Genomic DNA, 20,909 nt, shown 5'->3' with positions numbered 1-20,909 from the left:
TCCCGACGCCGAGAGGGACACCACCCGCCCCCCTCCACCCCGCCCCACCGACCCGCCTCTCTGCGCCCACGTGGGCGAGAAGCCGCGTCCCCTCCTGCTCCCCGCGCCCCCGCGCACCCACCTCCCATCTCATCGGACCCTGCGCTGGGGGCCCCTCGCCGGCCACAGCGCTCCACCCACGGGGGGCAGTGAAGGGTCTGTGGGAACATGTGGTCTGAAGGAGGCTGAACTAACAGGCCATAGATAGATAGACAGACAGATAGATAGATATGGATATGGATATGGATATGGATATGGATATGGATATGGATATAGATGTATATTGATTTCAGAGAGGAAGGGAGGGGGAGATAGAGAAAGAAACATCAATGATGAGAGAGAATCATGGATCGGCTGCCCCTGCACCATCGAGCCCACAACTCTGGCAGGTGCCCTGACTCCTGGGTCATAGGTCGCTGCTCAACCACTGAGCCACCCCACTGGGTAGCACCTTTTTTTTTTTTTAAGTACATCGTGCGTGTGTGTGTTTTTTTTTTTTTTTTTTTTTAATATCGTATGATTATTTTTTTCTTCTAAAATAATGTACTCTTTCTTTTTCCACGTGGGATCAAAAGGATGAAGGTCATTGTTTAACGCTGATCAATCTGACTTTCTCTTTCTCGGGCCGTGAAACAGCACCTTTCTTTATAGCCCAATCCCTTCACTTCCTTCACTGTAATCTGGTGACAATATTATCTGGGGAAAAAAGCCATTCTTACCTTTGACAACTTCCTGTCCACTTTCTCTTCCACGCAGTGAGCAGTCCATTCAGACAGCAGAGAACTTCCATTTAAAAAGCAAGTATTTAAAAAAAGAAAAAGAAAGCAGAGGCGGGGGGTCATCGGTCACACTCAACAACAAAGATGAAGTGAAAAAGGAAACAGGGAAGCGTCGCTTGGGGGGTTGCGGTGTGTGAGACGAGGCACATACTATCAACACAAACACTGACGCTACGACTACTACTAAAAAGGACAGGAGCTCGTCATTGTTGGACACAATTGCAAGCACGCCCTATGGACCAGTTCCTCTAATGAACACCCCTTGTGCCCATTCTATGGGTGGAAGGTGAGAAAATCGATCCCACACACTGGTAAGTGGTATTGCCACGACCCGAACCCAAATAGTCGAGCTCCAGAACCTACCCTCTTTCTTTAGAAAAAAAAAAAATATTTCTATCGATTTTTAGAGAGAAAAGAAGGGAAAAGGAGAGATAGAAACATCGATGAGAGAGAAAGTCATCGATTGGCTGCCTTCTGCATGGCCCCCACTGGGGATCGAGCCTGCGACCTGGGCATGTGCCCTGACCGGGAATCGAACCGGCGACCTCCTGGTTCCTGGGTTGATGCTCAACTGTTGAGCCACACCAACCGGGCAAACCTACTCTTTAAAAAAAAAAAAAAAAAAAAATATATATATATATTTTTTCTTGATGTCAGAGAGGAAGAGAGAGAAACATCAATGATGAGAGAGAGTTATGGATCAGCTGCCTCCTGCACAGCCCCCCCCCCCCTTACTGGGGACCAAGCCCCAATACCCAGGGTGCCCCTAGACCAGGAATCCAACTGGGGACCCTTCAGTCCACAGGCTGACGCTCTCTCCACTGAGCCAAACCGGCTCTGGCCAGAACCTACCCTCTTAAAGCCCTGAGAGCAATGCTAAGCCCTTGTGGTGAACTCGGACCTGGAGGATGGCCGTGGTCCGAATGCAGAGGCGGGTTTACCAGAAGGCTGCCTGCTTGAATCTCGAATCCCTCGCCTGCAGAGAATCGCCCCGCCCCCCCGCCCGCCAAGTCCCTGGGGGCCCTAGCCATGTGGACATATGGTTATGATTTGTAAATATGATAAAACAATATAGTTTAATCACCACCAGTTAGGTTCATTGCTTCTTTCCTCTCCGGTGTCCCTTCCTATCCAGTGGCTTTGGAGTGGCGGTGTGGTGTTTATTTTAGGGATCAGCCAAGGAAAGTGAAGTTGGGGGGAGGGTGAGGGCGGGGGCGGGGGGGGGGCGGGTGGTGTCAGTTCCTTAGGGTTTGACTGATACAGAGCCAGGACTAGAGTGAGGTAAGGGAGACGCCGTGGGAACAAAATGTAGGGGGGCTCGTTTTGCCCTGGCCTGACCCCGAGAGTGAGCACCCCTGGAGTTCTGAGCCTCGGGTACCTGGTTTGCCTCTCTCCAGCCCTGCCCCCGATGGGAAATAAGGATGTAGTTTTCCGTTCCCACGTGGAGTTACGTTCTAGCCACTCATCCAGGTATAGGCCTGGGTACCAGTGACCCACCTCCCGCCCTCCGTGGGGTCACGCTGGTGTCCACCTGAGCTGCCCCATGTCCCCAGCACAGGAGGGCGCCAGTGGCCAAGCGGTGGGAGTGTCTGACACAGAAGGAGCCACCAGCTTAGTCTGTGGCGACGCTTTCCGTCATCGAACACATGCTGTTGTTAGAGAGCGTTTGGCGGTCTCGACTGCACCCGGTCGGCCCCGGAAAGGCTCTCCCGTCAGGAGTATCTGCAGCCTGAGCCACCCACCATCAACGCACCGAACATCTGTGCAGGCGAGCGCAGGCAATGGAGTTGATGTGCGTTCCTGCGCTGGTGACACAAGCCCGCAGCCGTCACACACAGTGAGCTCACCGGCATGTGAGGTTCGTGTCTATTCTTCTCCTGGAAAACATTACAAAATTACAAAATTGAAGACATGTTCCGCCCGGCCGGCCGGCGTGGCTCAGGGGTTGAGCATCAACCTAGGAACCAGGAGGTCACGGTTCGATTCCCGGTCAGGGCACAGGCCCGGGTTGCAGGCTCCATCCCCAGTAGGGGCCGATCCCTGATTCTCTCTCATCGTAGATGCTTCTATCTCTCTCCCTCTCCCTCCCTCTCTGAAACAATACAAATATATATTTTTTAAAAAATCATAAAATAAAAACAGATGTTGTGCGAGGCGGGCTGAGCTCCCCGGCCTGCCCCCAGGCTTGGTTCGTTTTCCTCTTCCAACCTCGCTGTTCTGGGTCTCCCCAGCTGTTGCGACTCTGCTGCCCGCTCTCCTGGAGGAGAAAGGCCGTTCCCGGCCCCGCTCTGCCCCCAGCTGTCCTGCCGCCTCTGATGGAAGGAAGAGCCTCCCGCTCAGATCTTTTGCAGCCACAGATGTGCTTCCAACTCCCCTTCCCCGGACACACTTCACAGACCCCCGGGCCCCTCGCTCTCCAGCTGCCCCAATCCTCCCCGAGGGTAAGAACTCTCCAGAAGCCCCTCTGAGCAGTTGCAAAACCGTGACCTCCTCTCATCTTCTCAGCTTCCCTGAAGATAAGTACTGATCACATAATCCTTTCCCAACAACGGCCAGAAATTCTGACATGAAAGGACTGTCCCACTCCCTTCCCCAAACTGCGGCCATATCTCTTTTCTAGATCTTTCCCGGCGAGGGCAAGGGAGCACCCACAACTCCTACGACGGGCACCTCCACGTGCCTGACAGACCTGCCCAAGTTCGCCTCTGAGCAGAGACTGTGGGGCAGGAGTAGCAGAAGCTTCAGTGAAGCAAAAGTTTTCTCTGTCTTGTCTGTCCTAGAACAATGCACAAGAAGATGAGCGTTACTCCTGCACGTTGAAATGGTGACATGAGTTTGATGTTGGAAGGGAAGGAGTTCAGTTAGCTATGTTATTATTATCTGAAAATATTTTTTTTTTTATCGATTTCAGAGAGGAAGGGAGAGGGAGAGAGAGAGAGAAATATCCATGATGAGAGAGAATCAGGGATCAGCTGCCTCCTGCACGCTCCCCACTGGGGATGGAGCCCGCAACCCGGGCCTGTGCCCTGACGGGGAATCGAACCGTGACCTCCTGGTTCCTAGGTCGATGCTCAACCGCTGAGCCACGCCGGCCGGGCAGAAAGGCAGTTTTCCGTCCTGTCCCAAACATTCTAATCTGAACTGTCAGCCTCTGTGTCACTACTTTGATTTCTTCCCCTCCCTGCTCTCCCAATTTTCCCTAAGGCTCTGTCTGGGCCCCTGGTTGTCTAAGACTTGTCCCAACCTTTGTCCTCGCCCAGGTGGTAAGGCAATTCCCACCTTTAATGCATCTCAGCTTCCTTCTGCATCACCTGTCCTGGTAGCTGGCCCCAGCGATCCCGGTGATCTCGCCTCCCGGTCGGCACACCCTGTGTGGGCCCCTCCCACCCTGAGTAGACCTGACTCATATCGCCCATAAGATAGTGCAGAAATAATGGCGCGTGCCTCCCCACCCTCGGACAAAGCCAGTTTCCATGGGAACAGTGACGGACACCTGTGCGGAGACCCACGAGGCAAACAGCGGAGGCCCCATGTTGGCACGAGTGAGCCAGGCCGGTGGCCAGCCTTCAGAAGACGGCAGCCCGGCCGACACGTGACGACAATCTCCTACCAGAACCGCCCCGCTCACCTGCTTCCTCCTTCCTGCCCGTGTCACCTGGGAGGTCACAGGTGTTGTGTGAAGCCACGGTGTTCGGGGTTGATTCGTTGGGTGGCAGGCAGGCAATCGGTAGCTGCTCATCCCCCCCAAGTGCCAGGACCCTCAGGGTGGGTTCCACCTGTCCTCGATCCCCCTCACATCGCCTCCTCGAGTCTAGAAGCACATTCCTGGCTCTTCCTGGTTCAAAACTCTCTTTTCGCTCAGCCCGCCCACCTGAAACCCATGATGGACAAGTGCTTCCTGTAGAGGGCGGGGCAGCTAGGGTGTCATCTCTTCTCCTCGCTTCCTTAGATTCTCACCAGGAGTTCTAATGTCAGTGCCCCCCACTGAAAGGGGCTCCCAGAATCCTGCGTTTTTAATACCGATTTCTCATTACTGTAGAAACCAGTCGCAAACCCCAAACTAAGCTGAGATCCACATCCAAGGGTGAAAAAAAAAAAATGTATCCTAGAAACATGAATGAAACACGGATCAACAGAAAGCCAGCGTGGCGAAATGAAGATGAGACCCAGTAGGTTGGAGAACGAGAGGAAAGACCAGGGATTATAAAAAGGAACAATTCTAGGAGCCAAATGCTTGACTTCTGGTCAAGATGGTGGAGCGGGTGAACTCTGTGGCTCACCTCCTCCCGCAATCTCACGAAGATTACAACGAAATTCTAGAACGGCCATCACCGAGGACCACTTGGACACCAGGTGACCAGAAGTCCTATCAACAACGCAGGATCTAAAGAGGAAGCCACTCGGAGACTGGTAGGAGGGACAGAAAGGCGGGGTCTGAGGGCATCTGTGTGTTCTACTTTCAAAGATTCCTCCCAATCATTTCTCAAAAGGGGTTGTACCAACGTGTAGCCCGACCAGGAGTGTCTTCAGAAAAAGACTAGAAGCCCCCTATGCTGGAGATGAGGAAGAGGAATTGCGTCCTGATACGTCACCTTAGAATATTCCGGAAGAATGTAGACCTGGACTGGAAGTGGCGATTCTTTTTGCCTTGTGAGTCAGTTGTGGCATCAGCGTTTCCCCAAGACCCACCCTAAAGGACAGGCCCGAGGAGGTAAGAGCTCATGTTCTCTCCAGTTTTTCGTTGTTGTTGTTTAGTTTCCTCGTCTGTGAAATGGGAAGGTAGTAACAGTCCCGAAGTCCCGAGGTTGTTGTAAAATTAAAGGGATTTGCCCTAAGTGGTTTGGCTCAGTGGATAGAGCGTCGGCCTGCGGACTGAAGGGTCCCAGGTTCGATTCCGGTCAAGGGCATGTACCTGGGTTGCAGGCACATCCCCAGCGGGAGATGTGCAGGAGGCGGCTGATCGATGTTTCTCTCTCATCGATGTTTCTGGCTCTCTCTCTCTCTCCCTTCCTCTCTGTAAAAAATCAATAAAATATATTAAAAAAAATATATTTTAAAAAAAGCAGGATTATAAAAAAGTACCCACCTTCCCGTGTTTTCATGAAGATTAAACAAACAAATACATCGCTTATTAAATCTTGGCAAATGAACACATTTGCCCTCCGAACGGGGGTTCCTGTAGGTGGTTTCGTTCCGTGGGGCAATGCTGCCCTCTGCTGGACAATCATGCATGTTTGTGTTTTTTGTTTTTAATTGACTATTGTTGTTCCCAAAGTTCTCATCTTATCAAGCAAAAAGCTAATCATCTCCAACAAGTTTGTGTGCTCTGACCACATTTCTTTGGCTGCTGCGGTCAAATGTAGTTTAGGTGAATCACCATCAGCGAACGGCTTTCCTCCCCTGGCGAACAAGGGAGCCACTTGGCGACGACTGACTTTGGTCGCAGCCCTGACTCCAAGTTTTATTTTTATGCAGGAGAGCGGCTGTGCCGAGGTTTTCCTGTTTACTTTTCCGACTTTTCCTGGCCGCGGCTCTCCTGGGAGCCGAGAGCAGTGTGAGGAGCGCCCAGTCTGGCCATGCACCTGTCACTGCAGCCTTCCGCCATGCGAAGGGGCCGTTATAACGGGGTCTGTGTGATTTGCTCATAAAGCTCTATTCATGAACGTTGGGACTTGAATTTCATGTAATTTTCACATGTTACCAAATATTCTTTTTTAAAAAATATATATTTTATTGATTTTTTTACAGAGAGGAAGGGAGAGGGAGAGAGAGTTAGAGACATCGATGAGAGAGAAACATCGATCAGCTGCCTCCTGCACACCCCCCACTGGGGATGTGCCCGCAACCCAGGTACATGCCTCTGACCGGAATCGAACCCGGGACCCTTCAGTCCACAGGCCGATGCTCTACCCACTGAGCCAAACCAGCTGCTAGGGCTTCTCCCTCCTTCGCTCCTGATTTTAGTCATTTGCATGTTCTCTAGCTTGGCCACAAGGGGGAGCCCACAGCACTCCAAACACATTTCCTGAGAGGGACTTCAAAAATAAACTTTTAAAAAATTGATTTCAGACAGGAAAGGAGAGGGAGAGAGAGAGAGAAACATCCATGGTGAGAGAGGATCATGGATCGGCTGCCTCCTGCACGCCCCACACTGGGGATCGAGCCTGCAACCTGGGCATGTGCCCTGGACTGGGAATCGAACCGTGACCTCCTGGTTCCTAGGTCGACGCTCACCACTGAGCCACCAAGCTAGGCCTGAGGAGGGCTTCCTGAGACAGAAATACCTCCTCCGGTGGCTGCCAGAAGTGCCACACGCGTTGCTTCAGAGAGAAGCCAACGGCACTTGTTCTGACGCCCCTGTGCTCCTGCCATGGGCGCCTCCCTCTCTCTGCGGGGCGGTGGTGCTGTTTCCTGGTCCCAGAAATCCTGGGACCTGCAGAGCCTTGTCTTCCAACCACTCTGGGGGGGTACCGAAAGACTACGTAGCGTTGTTCAATGTCCATGTCAGAAACTTCAGTGAGCTGGGCTGGTGTGGCTCAGTGGTTGAGCATCGACCTAGGAACCAGGAGGTCACACACGGTTCGATTCCTGGTCAGAGCACATGCCCAGGTTTCGGGCTCCATCCCCAGTGTGGGGCTTGCAGGAGGCAGCCGACCCATGATCCTCTCTCATCATGGATGTCTCTCTCTCTCTCCCTCTCCCTTCCTCTCTGAAATCAACACAAATACATCTTAAAAAAGAGACAGAAACGTCAGCAAAAAAGAGTTGTGAGAAAACATGCACAAACACACGCTGACTAACACATTAATACCTGCTTCTCTTTCGACGGTGTTGTCACCGTAGTGTTTCCCTGTTCCGTCTTCTCCTCTAGGGTGCGTCCCGAAAGAAGCCAGGAGAAGCGGACATCCGCAGCTCCATCACGGTGCCCTAGGCTCTTGGAAGCTTTTGAAAAGTCCCGACTCCCTGGCCGTGCCGCCCAGGAAGAACCGGCCAGACCAGCAGGCTTCTCAGCGTGCAGAAGGCAGACAAGTTCTCAGGGTGGGCACACAGTTGTCCCGGGGGCAGCGTTATGGGCCCCCGGGAGGAGGCGGGAAACATGGGCGTATCTGGATGAGGCTCCTGACCTGGGGTGAGGGCACGGTTGGAGAACCTTGGCCTTGTGCTTGGGAGTCTGGGAGAACTTGCAGATCACAACAGGAAGCGGTGTCAGGACAAAAGTCAGCAGCTGGGCAAGTTTCCACCTCGTTTGAATAAACAAACACTTTCAGGACAGAGCAGGCTTCGAAGGCATGCCATCTTGGTCTCGAGGTCTTTGGGACTCAAGGCATTTGGGCCAGTAGAGACCCTGCCCACACTCCACTCTCCCCCTCAGGATAGACTCATCACCTAGCTCATATTGTTTAAAATATGTTTTTATTGATTTGAGTTTTTTTTTTAAGAGAGAGAGGAAGGGGGAGGGAGAGAGAGAGAAACATGGATGATAGCCCTAGCCAGCTTGGCTCAGTGGATAGAGCATCAGCCTGGGAACTGAAAGGTCCCAGGTTCGATTCTGGTCAAGGGCACATGCCCGGGTTTCGGGCTCGATCCCCAGTGTGGGGCGTGCAGGAGGCAGCCGATCCATGATTCTCTCTCACCATGGATGTTTCTCTCTCTCTCTCCCTCTTCCTTCCTCTCTGAAATCAATACAAATATATTTTAAAAAAAAAGAAAAGAAACATGGATGATAGCGAAACATCGATCGGCTGCCCCCTGCACGCCCCCTACTGGGAATCGAGCCAGAAACCCGGGCATGTGTCCTGCCCAGGAATCGAACCAGAACCGTGACCTCCGGGTTCACAGGTTGACCACGGAGACAGGCCTGGCCGGGTGCTCCTTTCCTATCTGCGCCCTTTTCCGGGCAGCCCCCCCTGGCCCCCCTGCTTCATAGAGACCTGACTCAGTTGGCATCTGGGTGCATTTCTGACCCTCCAGCCTCCTACTCGCGGCTGGAACTCCGCTCTGCCCAGGCCCAGCTGCTGACTGCCCGCTTTGTCCGCCCCGCCCACTCCCGAGCTCCAGCCCTTGTTTTTTATGGACCGTTGGTGCTCAGAGCTGCCTCCCACGGACATTCACAAACCTCAGAAGGGCCTTCTCGTCTGCAGGCGTCCCTGCCGTGAGGGCTTCGCGGGGCACTGTCGGTTGTTCCTGACCCACTTGTAGCAACTCACTTTTTTTTTCCGTAAGAATGGAATGAAAGATTTCATTGGGAGCCTGCATCTTTGTCTTGATGCTTTAAGAAACGCATCAGAGAAACGGCAGCATTACATATTAAATAAACATGCATCACGTTGATTTTTTAAACTATGTTTTTATTGATTTTTTTTTAGAGAGAGAGAGGAAGGGGGAGGGAAAGAGAGAGAAACACCAATGAGAGAGAGAGAGAGAGAGAGTGAGAGAGATCGGCTGCCTCCTGCATGCCCTCTACTTGGGATCAAGCCCGCAACCTTGACTGGGAATCGAACTATTGACCTCTGGGGCCATGGGACAATTCTCAATGCAATGAGCCACGGGCCAGGCATAACATTGATTAGAATTCAATGGGAAACGTACTTGAAAACATAGACACAGGGTTGCAGGGAGCTGGATGATGTAGATCAATATTAAGAGCATCGTCTGTAATATGCATGGACAAACTCATGTCTGTCAGGGAAGACGTGTCAGCATGCCGTTGGCGGTGTCTTTGCTGAACGCAATAGAGCTTTGTGAACTGTGACCTGTACGCTGGTGACAAACTGTCACCCATTGTCTCGCCTTCAAAGGACGCGGAAAAAAATCAGCAAGCTGCCCTCTCTCCTCCCCTCTCGGCCTTCCTCCCTCCTTGCCTGCCTTTCTCCTTCTCTTCTTTTGTCTCTGGAACTTGTAGAATGCATCACAGAAGAAAACAGGAAGGAAACACATAGCTCGCCATCAAAGATGTCCTGTTAAAGACAGAGCAAATGTTGGGATTCATAGGGTCCCTGCTCAGAGCAGCAGGCGATGCAACCGGCCTCACGCAGATTGTGCTGAGCGAGGAGCCGGGATCTGAGGAGAGAAGAGAGGGCAGCCTTGAAAAGAGGGGACACAAAGGTGTGTCAGGGGACCCCCCACCCCCATCCGGGATTGCTTGGAGGCAGGGCCTCCCCTGCAAGTGGATTTCTCCAAAAGCTCTCCCCAGAAAGGCTGCCTCGGGCCCGGTGGCCACCCATCCTTACGGTCTGTATTTTAAAGAAAACAGTTACTGTTCTGTATTTTAAAGAAAACAGTTACATAAAGGCTAGTCGTTCATTATTGCTACTTATGCTTTAACCTCAAAGACTTGCAGGGCCAACTTTTTCTTTTGATAAAAATGGTTAAGGGGGGCGGTGAGGTTTCAAAGGTTGGTGCACAATCTGAAAAGAAACATTGGCTTGCTGCACTGAAACGGCTCCTGTGGGCTTACTTAAAAAAAAAAAAAAATACTCGCATGTTGGATAGTTATTCCGTCCTTTCAGAGTGGTTATCAATGACATGCTAACGTCCCTACTTGGACCATGATTGCATAAGGTGACTTGAATCTTGCGTTAACTTACTGTTTAGAGCAGCGATGGCGAACCTATGACACGCGTGTCAGAGGTGACACGCGAACTCATTTTTTGGGGGTTGATTTTTCTTTGTTAAATGGCATTGAAATACATAAAACAAATATCAAAAATATAAGCCTTTGTTTGACTATGGTTGCAAAGATCAAGAAATTTCTACATGTGACACGGCACCAGAGTGAAGTTAGGGTTTTTCGAAATGCTGTCACGCCGAGCTCAAAAGGTTCGCCCTCACTGGTTTAGAGTTTTTAAAAATACCAATGAGGGATTTTTTAAAAAAAATATATTTTATTGATTTTTTAGAGAGGAAGGGAGAGAGATAGAGAGTTAGAAACATCGATGAGAGAGAAACATTGACCAGCTGCCTCCTGCACATCTCCTACTGGGGATGTGCCCGCAAGCCGACGCTCTATCCACTGAGCCAAACTGGTTTCGGCCCCAATGAGGGATGTTTAAAAATGCTTTTTACTATACAGGTGACTGAATTTCCTAAGCAAGTAAAATGCAGGCCAGATTTGCAATGAGGGAAAATCAGACGTGGATACTGAAGCCAGGACGCCCCCAAACTCCGTCACAGGGAACCGCTGCAAACCTTAACGGCGAACGCAGGGCCAGAGCTTGTGTTGAGGGGCTGCCTGGGAAAGTGGTGATTTACGGCACCCTTTTCTCAGGCGCCAACAACAGCGGCGTGTTTAATATGGATGAGCCCGACCTCCTGGGACCTATCCTATCTGCAGCCCTTTAAGACACAAATCCCGTTTTATTTATATGGTAAACTCACAGGATTTTGCAGCTTAGCACACCCAGCAACCCTAATCGCTCAGTATTTTCTGCTTTCCCCCACCTTGCCATTATGTCCCCCCTCTCCCCCAAAAAAGGAAGTTAAAATGAACTTTTGAAATGACGGCTACTGTTCTCCCCTGGAGATGCGAGGTCTGCAGGAAGCATGCCCCGTGACCCTTCCTACCATCGCTCAGGCAGGTAACAGTAGCAAAGAGCACAATCATTACATAACCGAACAATTCAGGAACTAGGAGGTCGCCGGTTCGATTCCCGGTCAGGGCACAGGCCCAGGTTGCGGGCTCCATCCCCAGGGTGGGGCGTGAAGGAGGCAGGTGATGACCCTGTTCCATCGGTCTCTCTCTCTCTCTCTCTCTCTCTCTCTCTTCCTCTCTAAAAACCAACTAAACAGATCTTACAAGAAGAGAACTATCCATTCATTCAACAAATATTGGTGGGGACGTGTCCAAGCCGACGTGGCTCAGCGCCTCGACCCTGCAGTTCGGCTCCAGCTTCTCCCGGCGGAAACTTTCCCTTTTTGCCTGACTTTCCCGGAGGCGGCAGGTCCCGGAGCCTCGCCGCTCTGCGCGCATCTCCCCGCCGCCGAGCCCCGGGCGGGGACCAGGCCCGCGATCGCATCACGGAGGTGCCCGCCGCGGGGACGGAGGAACCGCTTTTGCGCGCCCGGCAGGGGCGGGGGGCGGGGGGGGCGGGGAGCCGGGCCGGGCGCACCCCGCGCGGCCATTGGCTGGCGCCGCGCTGCACCGAGCACGTTCGCGCTCGCGGGGCCCGGGCTGCAGGCGCCGCGCATTGTGCCGAGCGGCGGCCGAGGCGCGCGGGGCGGGCGGCGGCCTCTCCTCCCAGCGGCTCGCCCGGCTGCCTGCCCGGCCCCGGAGACTCGCCCTCGCCGGGCCGGGGGCCCAGGGCGGCCGCGATGGCCTGAGCGCCCGGGGCGGCGCGGCGGCGGGGGTGCGCGATGGGGAACCAGGATGGGAAGCTCAAGCGCAGCGCCGGGGATGCCGCGCACGAAGGCGGCGGCGGCGGCGCGGAGGAGGCTGCGGGGCCCAGGGACGCGGAGGCCGCCAAGAAGGGCAGCGGCGGCAAGAAGGCCGCGGGCAGGCACGGCAGGGGCGGCGGCGAGCCCGGCAAGAGGAAGAGCAAGTCGGACTCCCGGGGCTCCGTGTTCTCCAACCTCAGGATCCGGAAGACCCTGTCCAAGGGGAAGGGCGCCGGCGGCTCCCGCGAGGATGCGCTGGACGCCCAGGCCCCGCCGGGCGCGGAGCTGGACAGCGCTCCCTCCCTCGCCGCCAAGACGCCCGACCTCAGCCTCTCGGCGGACGACACGGGCCTGTCGGACACCGAGGGCGCCGACCCCTTCGAGGCGACCCGTGCCGGGGCCCCCGAGCGGGCGGCGGCCGGGGCCCGGGAGGCGGCGGAGGAGGCGGACGCCGCGGCCGGCGCGCACGATGGACAAAGGACCAGCTCGGGCTCGGACACCGACATCTACAGCTTCCACTCGGCCGCGGAGCAGGAGGACCTGCTGTCCGACATCCAGCAGGCCATCCGCCTGCAGCAGCTCCAGGGCGCGCAGGGCTCGGCCGGCCCCCCCCGCCGCCGCCACCTCCCCGGAGCCCGGGGCCTTCCTGGGCCTGGACCGGTTCCTGCTGGGCCCGGGCGGCGGGGCTGGCGGGGTCCCGGGCGGCCCCGACGCGGAGCCGGCGCCGTGTGCGCTCTCGGACCTGCCCGCGCGCGCGCCCCCCGCGCCCCCCGCGCCCCCCAGCGGCCGCCGGGACTCGGAGGCGCCGGGCCCGCCGGTGGGAGCTCCGGCCGCGGACTCGCCCGCGCCCACCGCCTTCCCGTTTCCCGAGGCCGGAGCCCCCGCGCCCGGGGCCGGGGACACGGACGAGGAAGGCGAGGAGGATGCGTTCGAGGACGCCTCCCGCGGCTCCCCGGGCGAGGCGTGGGGCCCGGCGGCGGGAGAGGCCCCGCGGGGGCCGGAGGCGGGGCTGGGGGAGGGGGCGCCCGGGCCCGGCGCCCCCGCGGCCGCCCCCCCGCCCGGCAGCCCGGCGCCCGGGCCGCGCTCTTGCAAGCCCTACCCGCCCGTCACCCCCTCCTACGTCCGGACCACCACGCGGCAGCTCAGCTCGCCCAGCCACTCGCCGTCCGAGTCGCCCAGCCAGAGCCCCCGGGCCCCGAGGCGGCGGGAGGCCTCCCCGAGCCGCGGGCCCCGAGCCGCCTGCGCCCCCCGCCGCCGCCCCGGCCGGGACGCAGGGCGCCGACGGCGGCCTCTCCGGCGGCCTGAGCCGCTCCGCCGACTGGACGGAGGAGCCGGACGCCCGCGCGCCCCCATCCCGGGCGGGGGGGCCCGGCGCACCTGCCGGAGCCCGCGGTGGTGGCGGCGGCGGCGGACGGAGGGGCGCCTCCAGCGCCGGCAGCCCCGGCGGCGTCCGGGGCGCAGGCGGCAGCCGACGGCTTCCAGAACGTGTTCACGGGTGAGCTCGCCGCGCCGCCCGGCCCTCGGGTCACAGGGCGCCTGCCAATCAGGGCCCCCGGACGCCCACCCCGTCTGGCTCTGCACAGCCAGGACCTGGTGGCAAGTCCCCTTTGCGTCCAGCTCACCCGCTCAGTGGGGGTCCCTCTTGCCTTAGAAGGTTTGGAGGGAACAGCTCAGTCGTGTCGGTCCTAAGGCAGCTCGAGAAAGGGCTGCTCTGTCCGTTTCTCCAAAAATACCTGCTGTTTTTCCGTGTCCCGGGTCAGCCAGGCAGATAAACGCTCCCCCCCCCCACCCCCCCTTCTTTCTTTTTTGCATCGTTAGTTGAGCCATCATTCTCTTTCCTTCCTCACCCGCATCCCAGCAAAATTGCTCCTGGTCCTGTGAGAAGTGTCAGCGCGGAGAAACAAACCATTTACTCTGGTGGGAGTATCCAGAGATGGTCGCTGGGCTCACATAGCTAGTGTACAGAATCTGTATGTAATAGCAGCTTCTATCTTTAAAAAAAACAACTATTCTTTTCATATATATATATATATATATATATATATATTTTTTTTTGATTTCAGAGAGAAAGGGAGAGAGAGAGATAGAAACATCAATAATGAAAGAGAATCATTGATCAGCTGCCTCCTGCATGCCAGGAATCGAACCTGGGACCCTTCAGTCCGCAGGCCCAAGCTCTATCCACTGACCCAAACCGGCTAGGGCAGTACCTTCTGCCTTGCGGCAGGCTGGGTAGGCGACTTAAGTGAAGTCAGGCTGTCACTCCTGTTTCCTAATGCGATCAAATGAACACACGGTGTTAGAAAATTAACAAATAATGAAGTAGAATATGAGGGGTCATTTTCATTTCCTGAATACTACGCTTTCGTATTCATCAGAACAGGTGTAGATTGGAGGCACTGAAGGTGGGAAGGCCAAAGCCACACAGGTGTCCAACTCTGTGGGTCCCTCTCCTCTGGTTGTTGTAGACTCTGGCAGGTTCCAGAGAGCCCAGCTAAAGGGCTAGTTTACCTGGTAAATGCCAAGAGTTTATCCTTATAAGGCGTAGAGCTGCGAAGGCCTTACCTAAGAGTCCACTGGTAGAATGTCCATTTGTTTCACGCTTACTAACTCCTGCGTCTACTTCTTAAGTGACATGTTGAGTGTAAGGATTTAAGAAGTAGGGGTAAAAAAAGAAAATCAATGCTCGTCCTCATTGGTTTGGGATAAATACTGGAATGGTTAAAATTTTCAAATGCAATTGGGAAAGCTTAGCATTGTGTGATGTTCCTTAATAAATAGGTTATAAAAGATGACTTAGATGGCATTTCTCAGTGGGCATGGCTACTTATGAGTAGGCTACATGCTGTCGATGTTATGGTATTACTGCTGTTCATCGACCACATTTTTATTTTTATGTATGGGCTGTCTTTTATTTTTACAACTGGAGTCCCAGTGCATGAAATTCATGCACTGGTAGGGTCCCTAATGGCTGCCCGCTGCCAGCCAGGGACTCCCTTTCCTGGCTGCCGGTTGCTGGCCAGGGCCTACCTTCATGCTGCGCCGCCCCCTGGTGGTCAGTGCATGTCATAGTGAGCGATCGAACTCCCAGTTGGTCAAACTCCTGAGGGGACACTTTGCATATTAGGCTTATATATATATAGATTATGGATTCCTATACTTAAGAGCAGCCTCTCTCTCTCTCTCTTTCTCTCTCTCTCTCCCCTTCTCTTGCTTTTCCTCCCTTCCCTTTATTGTATAGGTTAAATTAAAATGAATGTTTGTAGTCTAATCCACATTAGGTCAATTACAAACAAACAAACAACCTCCCCTTGCCCCTCAAGACTATTTTGAAGGAAGACTATTGGCAAGTCCTTGAGTTGATTTTTGTGAATTTAATGTTGATGAGAAATCATGTATGTCCTCTTTAGGTACCATTCATTTTATATATATTTTTCAAAAAACTGAAAATGTCACTGAGATTGACTATCACTCATTAATACTTAAAAAATATATATATTGCTCTTGCTAGTAGCAGTAGATTTTGGAAATATATTCATTTCATTCATTTAAAAAATATATCTGACTGTTTACACACACACACACACACACACACACACTCGGCAGCCACAGTTGCCAGGCAGTACTGCTAGGTGGTAGGAGATACCAAGTTCAGCACACATGTCACGGTTCTACCTTTCCCAGGCTCGCTGACCGAGCACTTAGGGATGGATGTACAGGGCCACACCCTGGGGACACCCAGGATGCTGTGGCTTATCTCCGTGGCAGGGGCTAAGGGAAGGGACTTCATAGAAGGCTTGGTGAGAATCCTGGAGATCATAGGACACTAAATAGGTTGAAGTTTTGTTTTCCTTAAGAACAAAAATGTATACGCTTAGAACTTGCATTTTAAATTTTTAAGTATTTGCCAATTTGCCATTTAGAACTTTTTTTAAAGGAATCCAGTTCAGGAAGTACCTGGGGTTCGTTGACTCTCTAGACAGAACTTTTACTGTGAAGAGTTGTTTGTTTTCTTCCTTCCTTCCTTCCTTCCTTCCTTCCTGCCTTCCTTCCTTCCTTCCTTCCTTCCTTCCTTCCTTCCTTCCTCTGACACTCTATCCACTGAGCCCAACTGGCTAGGGTGAGTTAGTTTTTTAATTTAATTCCTTGTTGTTTAAAGTATTACATAAAGTCTCCTTTTCCCACCATTGACTTCTCCCCAGTCGCTCCCACCCCCTAGCACCTGCCCTCACCCCCCTACTGTCTGTGTCCATTGGTTATGCTTATGTACATGCATACAAGTCCTTTGGTTGATCTCTTACCCCCCCCCCCCCCCCCCCCCCGCCTCTCCCCTCCTCTGCCTTCCCTCTTAGGTTGGAGGATCTGTTCGATGCTTCTATGACTCTGGCTCTATTTTCGTTCATCAGTGTATGTTGTTCATTATATTCCACAAATGAATGAGATCATGTGATATTTATCTTTGTCCGACTGGCTTATTGCTTAGCATAATGCTCTCCAGGTCCCTCCATGCTGTTGCAGATGGTAAGAGTTCCTTCTTTTTTACCGCAGCGTAGTATTCCATGGTGTAGATGTACCACAGTTCTTTAATCCACTCATCTGCTGATGGGCACTTAGGCTGTTTCCAAATCTTAGCTACTGTAAATTGTGCTGCTATGAACATAGGGGTGCATATATCCTTTCTGATTGGTGTTTCTGGATTCTTGGGATATATTCCTAGAAGTGGGATCACAGGGTCAAATGGGAGTTCCATTTTTAGTTTTTTGAGGAAACTCCATACTGTTCCCCACAGTGGCTGCACCAGTCTGCATTCCCACCAGCAGTGCACGAAGGTTCCTTTTTCTCCACATCCTCACCAGCACTTGTCGTTGTTGATTTGTTGATGGTAGCCATTCTGACAGGTGTGAGATGGTACCTCATTGTTGTTTTGATTTGCATCTCTTGGATGATCAGTGACTTTGCGCATGTTTTCATATGTCTCTTGGCCTTCTGTATGTCCTCTTTCAAAAAGTGTCTAGGTCCTTTGCCCATTTTTTGATTGGATTGTTATTTAAAAAAATATATATATTATTGATTTTTTTTACAGAGAGGAAGGGAGGGGGATAGAGAGTTAGAAACATTGATGAGAGAGAAACATCGATCAGCTGCCTCCTGCACACCCCCTACTGGGGATGTGCCCGCAACCAAGGTACATGCCCTTGACTGGAATTGAACCTGGGACCCTTCAGTCCGCAGGCCGACACTCTATCCACTGAGCCAAACCAGTTAGGGCATGGATAGTTCTTTTTTAAAAAAATATATTTTTATTGATTTCAGAGAGGAAGGGAAAGATAGAAACATCAATCATGAGAGAGAATCATGGATTGGCTGCCTCCTGCACGCCCCCTACTGGGGATCAAGCCCACAACCCGGGCATGTACCCTGACTGTGAATCAAACAGTGACCTGATTCATAGGTTGACTCTCAACCACTGAGCCATGCTGGTCGGGCCAGAGTTAGTTATTTTAATATGGACGTCAACTACTTTGTATGTGATGAATGGAGGAGATACTTGGTCAGTGACCAGTGCATACTTGTATAGCAGCTTCCATATATTTATCTCATTTATTGTCTTTCCAAAAAAAGAAAAACAAAACCACAAGAAAAGAATCGGTAGGTGTATCCCAGTGCTGTCACTGGTGGGGACACGGGGGAAAGAGAAGAAATAACTTTCTCAAGGTCACAGTGTGATTCACTCGCAAGCTGAGCCAGAAATAGAAGCGGCTCTACTGGTTCATGTCTGAATGCCCCTGCGCATTGCTTAGGTCGACAATGTAAGACAGCATAGAGAAGAAAACATTTAAAAAATAGGATGGAACGGAAGGCCGTCACGTTGGAGATTTTTCTCGTTTCTGCTTTTAATTAGGTGCGTTTTTGAAACTGTTGGCCTTTCTCGGGCTGGTCAGAGTGAAGCCCAGTGTCTCCAGGCTCTCATGGGAACGGCTCTTGTTGTGTGGAGTGAGTCCAGGTTGACCCAGGCCCCTGATGTCAGTTTCCCTGGCACCCCTCCTGGCTCTTCGCCACCCCTCAGGATTTTAGGACAGTCTTGGAAATTCCCAGAGGCCCGGGGAGCACCAGCGGTCTCCCCAGGGAAACTGTCGGTTGGCCTTGATTTTGTCTGTCTTTCTACCAATTAACTGCCGGCTGCCTTTGAAGCAGGTGATCATTCTATCTATACGTTTCCATAAACACGTTTTATTTTTAACCCGGAGAATGGGAGGTGCCAGCTCTGCAGGAAGGAACAGATGTGGTTTTTTTTTTTGCTTTTCACCGACTTTCAAATGTAGGGAGAAAATGTCAGGGCAAGAGATCTCCGTGGTACATTTGTGTTTGTCCGGAAGATGTAAAGACGTTTAGCAAGGATGGAGGCCAACGTTCCTAAAGAACGGAGGATGTCTGCGGCCTGTGCATTGACATATTTCAGTGTTCAGGAGAAAAAATTGCTGTTGAACTCCGAGAGGTTCCTTTGCACATTAAGCCTAATAGGAAGCTGGTAATAGAATTTTGTGGTTCATTAAAGTTTAGACTTGGAAGATGTTAAGTTTGTAATGCAAAAATCACTTTTTAAGAAATATATGTTTTTATTGATTTCAGAGAGGAAAGAAGAGGGAGGGCGAGAGAGAGAGAGAAACATCAATGATGAGAGAGAATCATCGATTGGCTGCCTCCTGCACGCCCCACACTGGGGATGTGCCCTGACCGGGAATTGAACCCTGACCTCCTGGCTCATAGGTTGATGCTGAACCACTGAGCCACGCCAGCCAGGCTAAAAGGTTTTAATTTCAGACGATCCTTTGTGGTTGCTGTAGGTCTCTGAGTTTTCAAGCCCACCACGCAGGCTCTCCCTGGACTGACCAGGTTAGCCTGTGGCCCCTTTGGGCCCACAAGCTGTTTATTCTCATTATTTTCCAATGATCGAAGGGAGGCTCAGGCAAGGGAAGTGACTGGCCTCCGGGCTTTAAGCTAGTCAATGGCCCGCAGAGGAAATGTACTTCGAAAACCAGACCTGCCGCTAATGTGTATAAAATAAAGCCGGCGCATAAGGCTTGGGCTTCAGAATTGGGACTGTGTGATCCTCACTTTGGCTCTCCTAGAGGTGATGCTGATTTTTATGTCAGCAGGGCTCTCTCAGAGAGCTTGTTAATTATTCAGCTGAATTTTTTAAGGCCAGAAGCCATCTTATTTCCAGCAGTGGCTTCTGACAGACTGTAGATGTCCACGTAAGGTCCAATAAATGAATGAAGGTCAGTAATCATCCTGGCATATATATAAGGCATCCGTCTTACTATCCTATATCCTATATAATAAAAGGCTAATATGCACATCAAGCAAATGGCGGAATGACCTATGACACCCACTCAATGCAAGAGCTGCCCTCTGGTGGTCAGTGCGCTCCCACAGGGGGAGCACTGCTCAGCCAAAAGCTGGGCTCACGGCTGGCGAGTGTAGTGGTGGTGGCGGGAACCTCTCCCACCTCCGCAGCCGCGCTAAGGATGTCCGTGGTGAGTAGGCCTAAGCCGGCAGTTGGACATCCCCTGAGGGCTCCCAGACTGCGAGAGTGCACAGGCAGGGCTGAGGGACGCCTCCCCCCCCCCCCCCCCCCCCCCCCGTGCATGAATTTTGTGCACCGAGCCTCTAGTAAGGAATATAAAAGGAATGCTGTCCTTTGCCCTAGATCTTGCTTCCTGGCTTCCCTATATCCGAATTTATTCCCTATATAGAATTTAATAACAGAAGCCGGGCTGTCCTGAAGTCATTTCGGTTTGGTCTGAAACATCCCTTCTCATGGTTTTTTAAGACTGTGGTTTGGATTGATGTCAAGCACCTCAGTAGCTTCACTGATGGGCTTTAGTTACTGCTTTTTGAGCCGAGGACTGGCCTAGTTTGAAGTGCGTGTAGGCATTTGGATCTAAGCCACGTGTATCTGAAATTGAACAGGGGCTGCTGGAGTTGTGTTTCCTTCTGATTTTATTAAAAAGGTGCTGAGCACATACAGATGGGTGAGGGTAGCACTAGTTAGAATATAATGATCGCCCTGGCTGGCGTTGCTCAGTGGATAGAGCATCGGCCTGTGGACTGAAGGTCCCGGGTTCGACTGCAGTCAAGGGCACATGCCTGGGTTGCGGGCTCGATCCCCAGTAAGGGGTGTGGAGGAGGCAGGTGATCAATGATTCTCTCTCATCATGGATGTTTCTCTCTCCCTCTCTCTTCCTCTCTGAAATCAATAAAAATATACTTTTTAAAAAAGAATATAACTATCTTTCTAAATTTGCATCCTAGGTTCGCTATTTAGTTAGGTGACGCTCACGTAATTTCTTCTCAATGTATGAAGGTGTAGGAATCATTTCAAATTTATAGTGTTAATGATTCATAATAGTGTCACGATTCAATGAAATTGTGTATATAAAGCCTTTACCATTTGGCCTGGCGCAAAGATACTATTTGCTTTCCTGTCCTGGTTTATTGCTTTAAAATGGTAATCAACTAATTATTAAAACAAAATAAAGCAACTCTAAAATGATATACACATACGTGCCGACTTATAATCAGATGGCAGTTGGAAGTTGATATTTTTAGTCACTGGTTTTTTTTTTGCAAATCATTTTATACATCGTGTTTTCTGTGCTTGTAAGGATGCTTGCCACTTTATCAGAAACGTTGGTTTCCTTTCCTCTTGGAATA

The 20,909-nt window shown here is 52.2% G+C and overlaps 1 protein-coding gene across 1 annotated transcript in view; it reads left to right on the top strand.

Annotated features, from left to right (window-relative positions):
• Window positions 1-12,159: 12,159 nt before the first annotated feature.
• FMN2 (formin 2) overlaps window positions 12,160-20,909 on the top strand; it is a 127,193-nt gene continuing 118,443 nt past the window's right edge. Inside the window, 4 exon segments of the mRNA XM_070401278.1 lie at window positions 12,160-12,788; window positions 12,790-13,437; window positions 13,439-13,552; window positions 13,554-13,686. Of these exon segments, the coding sequence (XP_070257379.1) occupies window positions 12,171-12,788; window positions 12,790-13,437; window positions 13,439-13,552; window positions 13,554-13,686 (1,513 nt within the window). The 5' untranslated portion in view covers window positions 12,160-12,170.

The sequence above is a fragment of the Myotis yumanensis genome, unplaced genomic scaffold (genome assembly GCF_028538775.1).
Source record: "Myotis yumanensis isolate MYYU_CA2020_CCGP unplaced genomic scaffold, mMyoYum1.0.hap1 SCAF_22, whole genome shotgun sequence".
Taxonomy (NCBI): domain Eukaryota; kingdom Metazoa; phylum Chordata; class Mammalia; order Chiroptera; family Vespertilionidae; genus Myotis; species Myotis yumanensis.
Note: the sequence above shows the minus strand (reverse complement) of the source record. Positions and strands in the feature narration are given on the sequence as shown.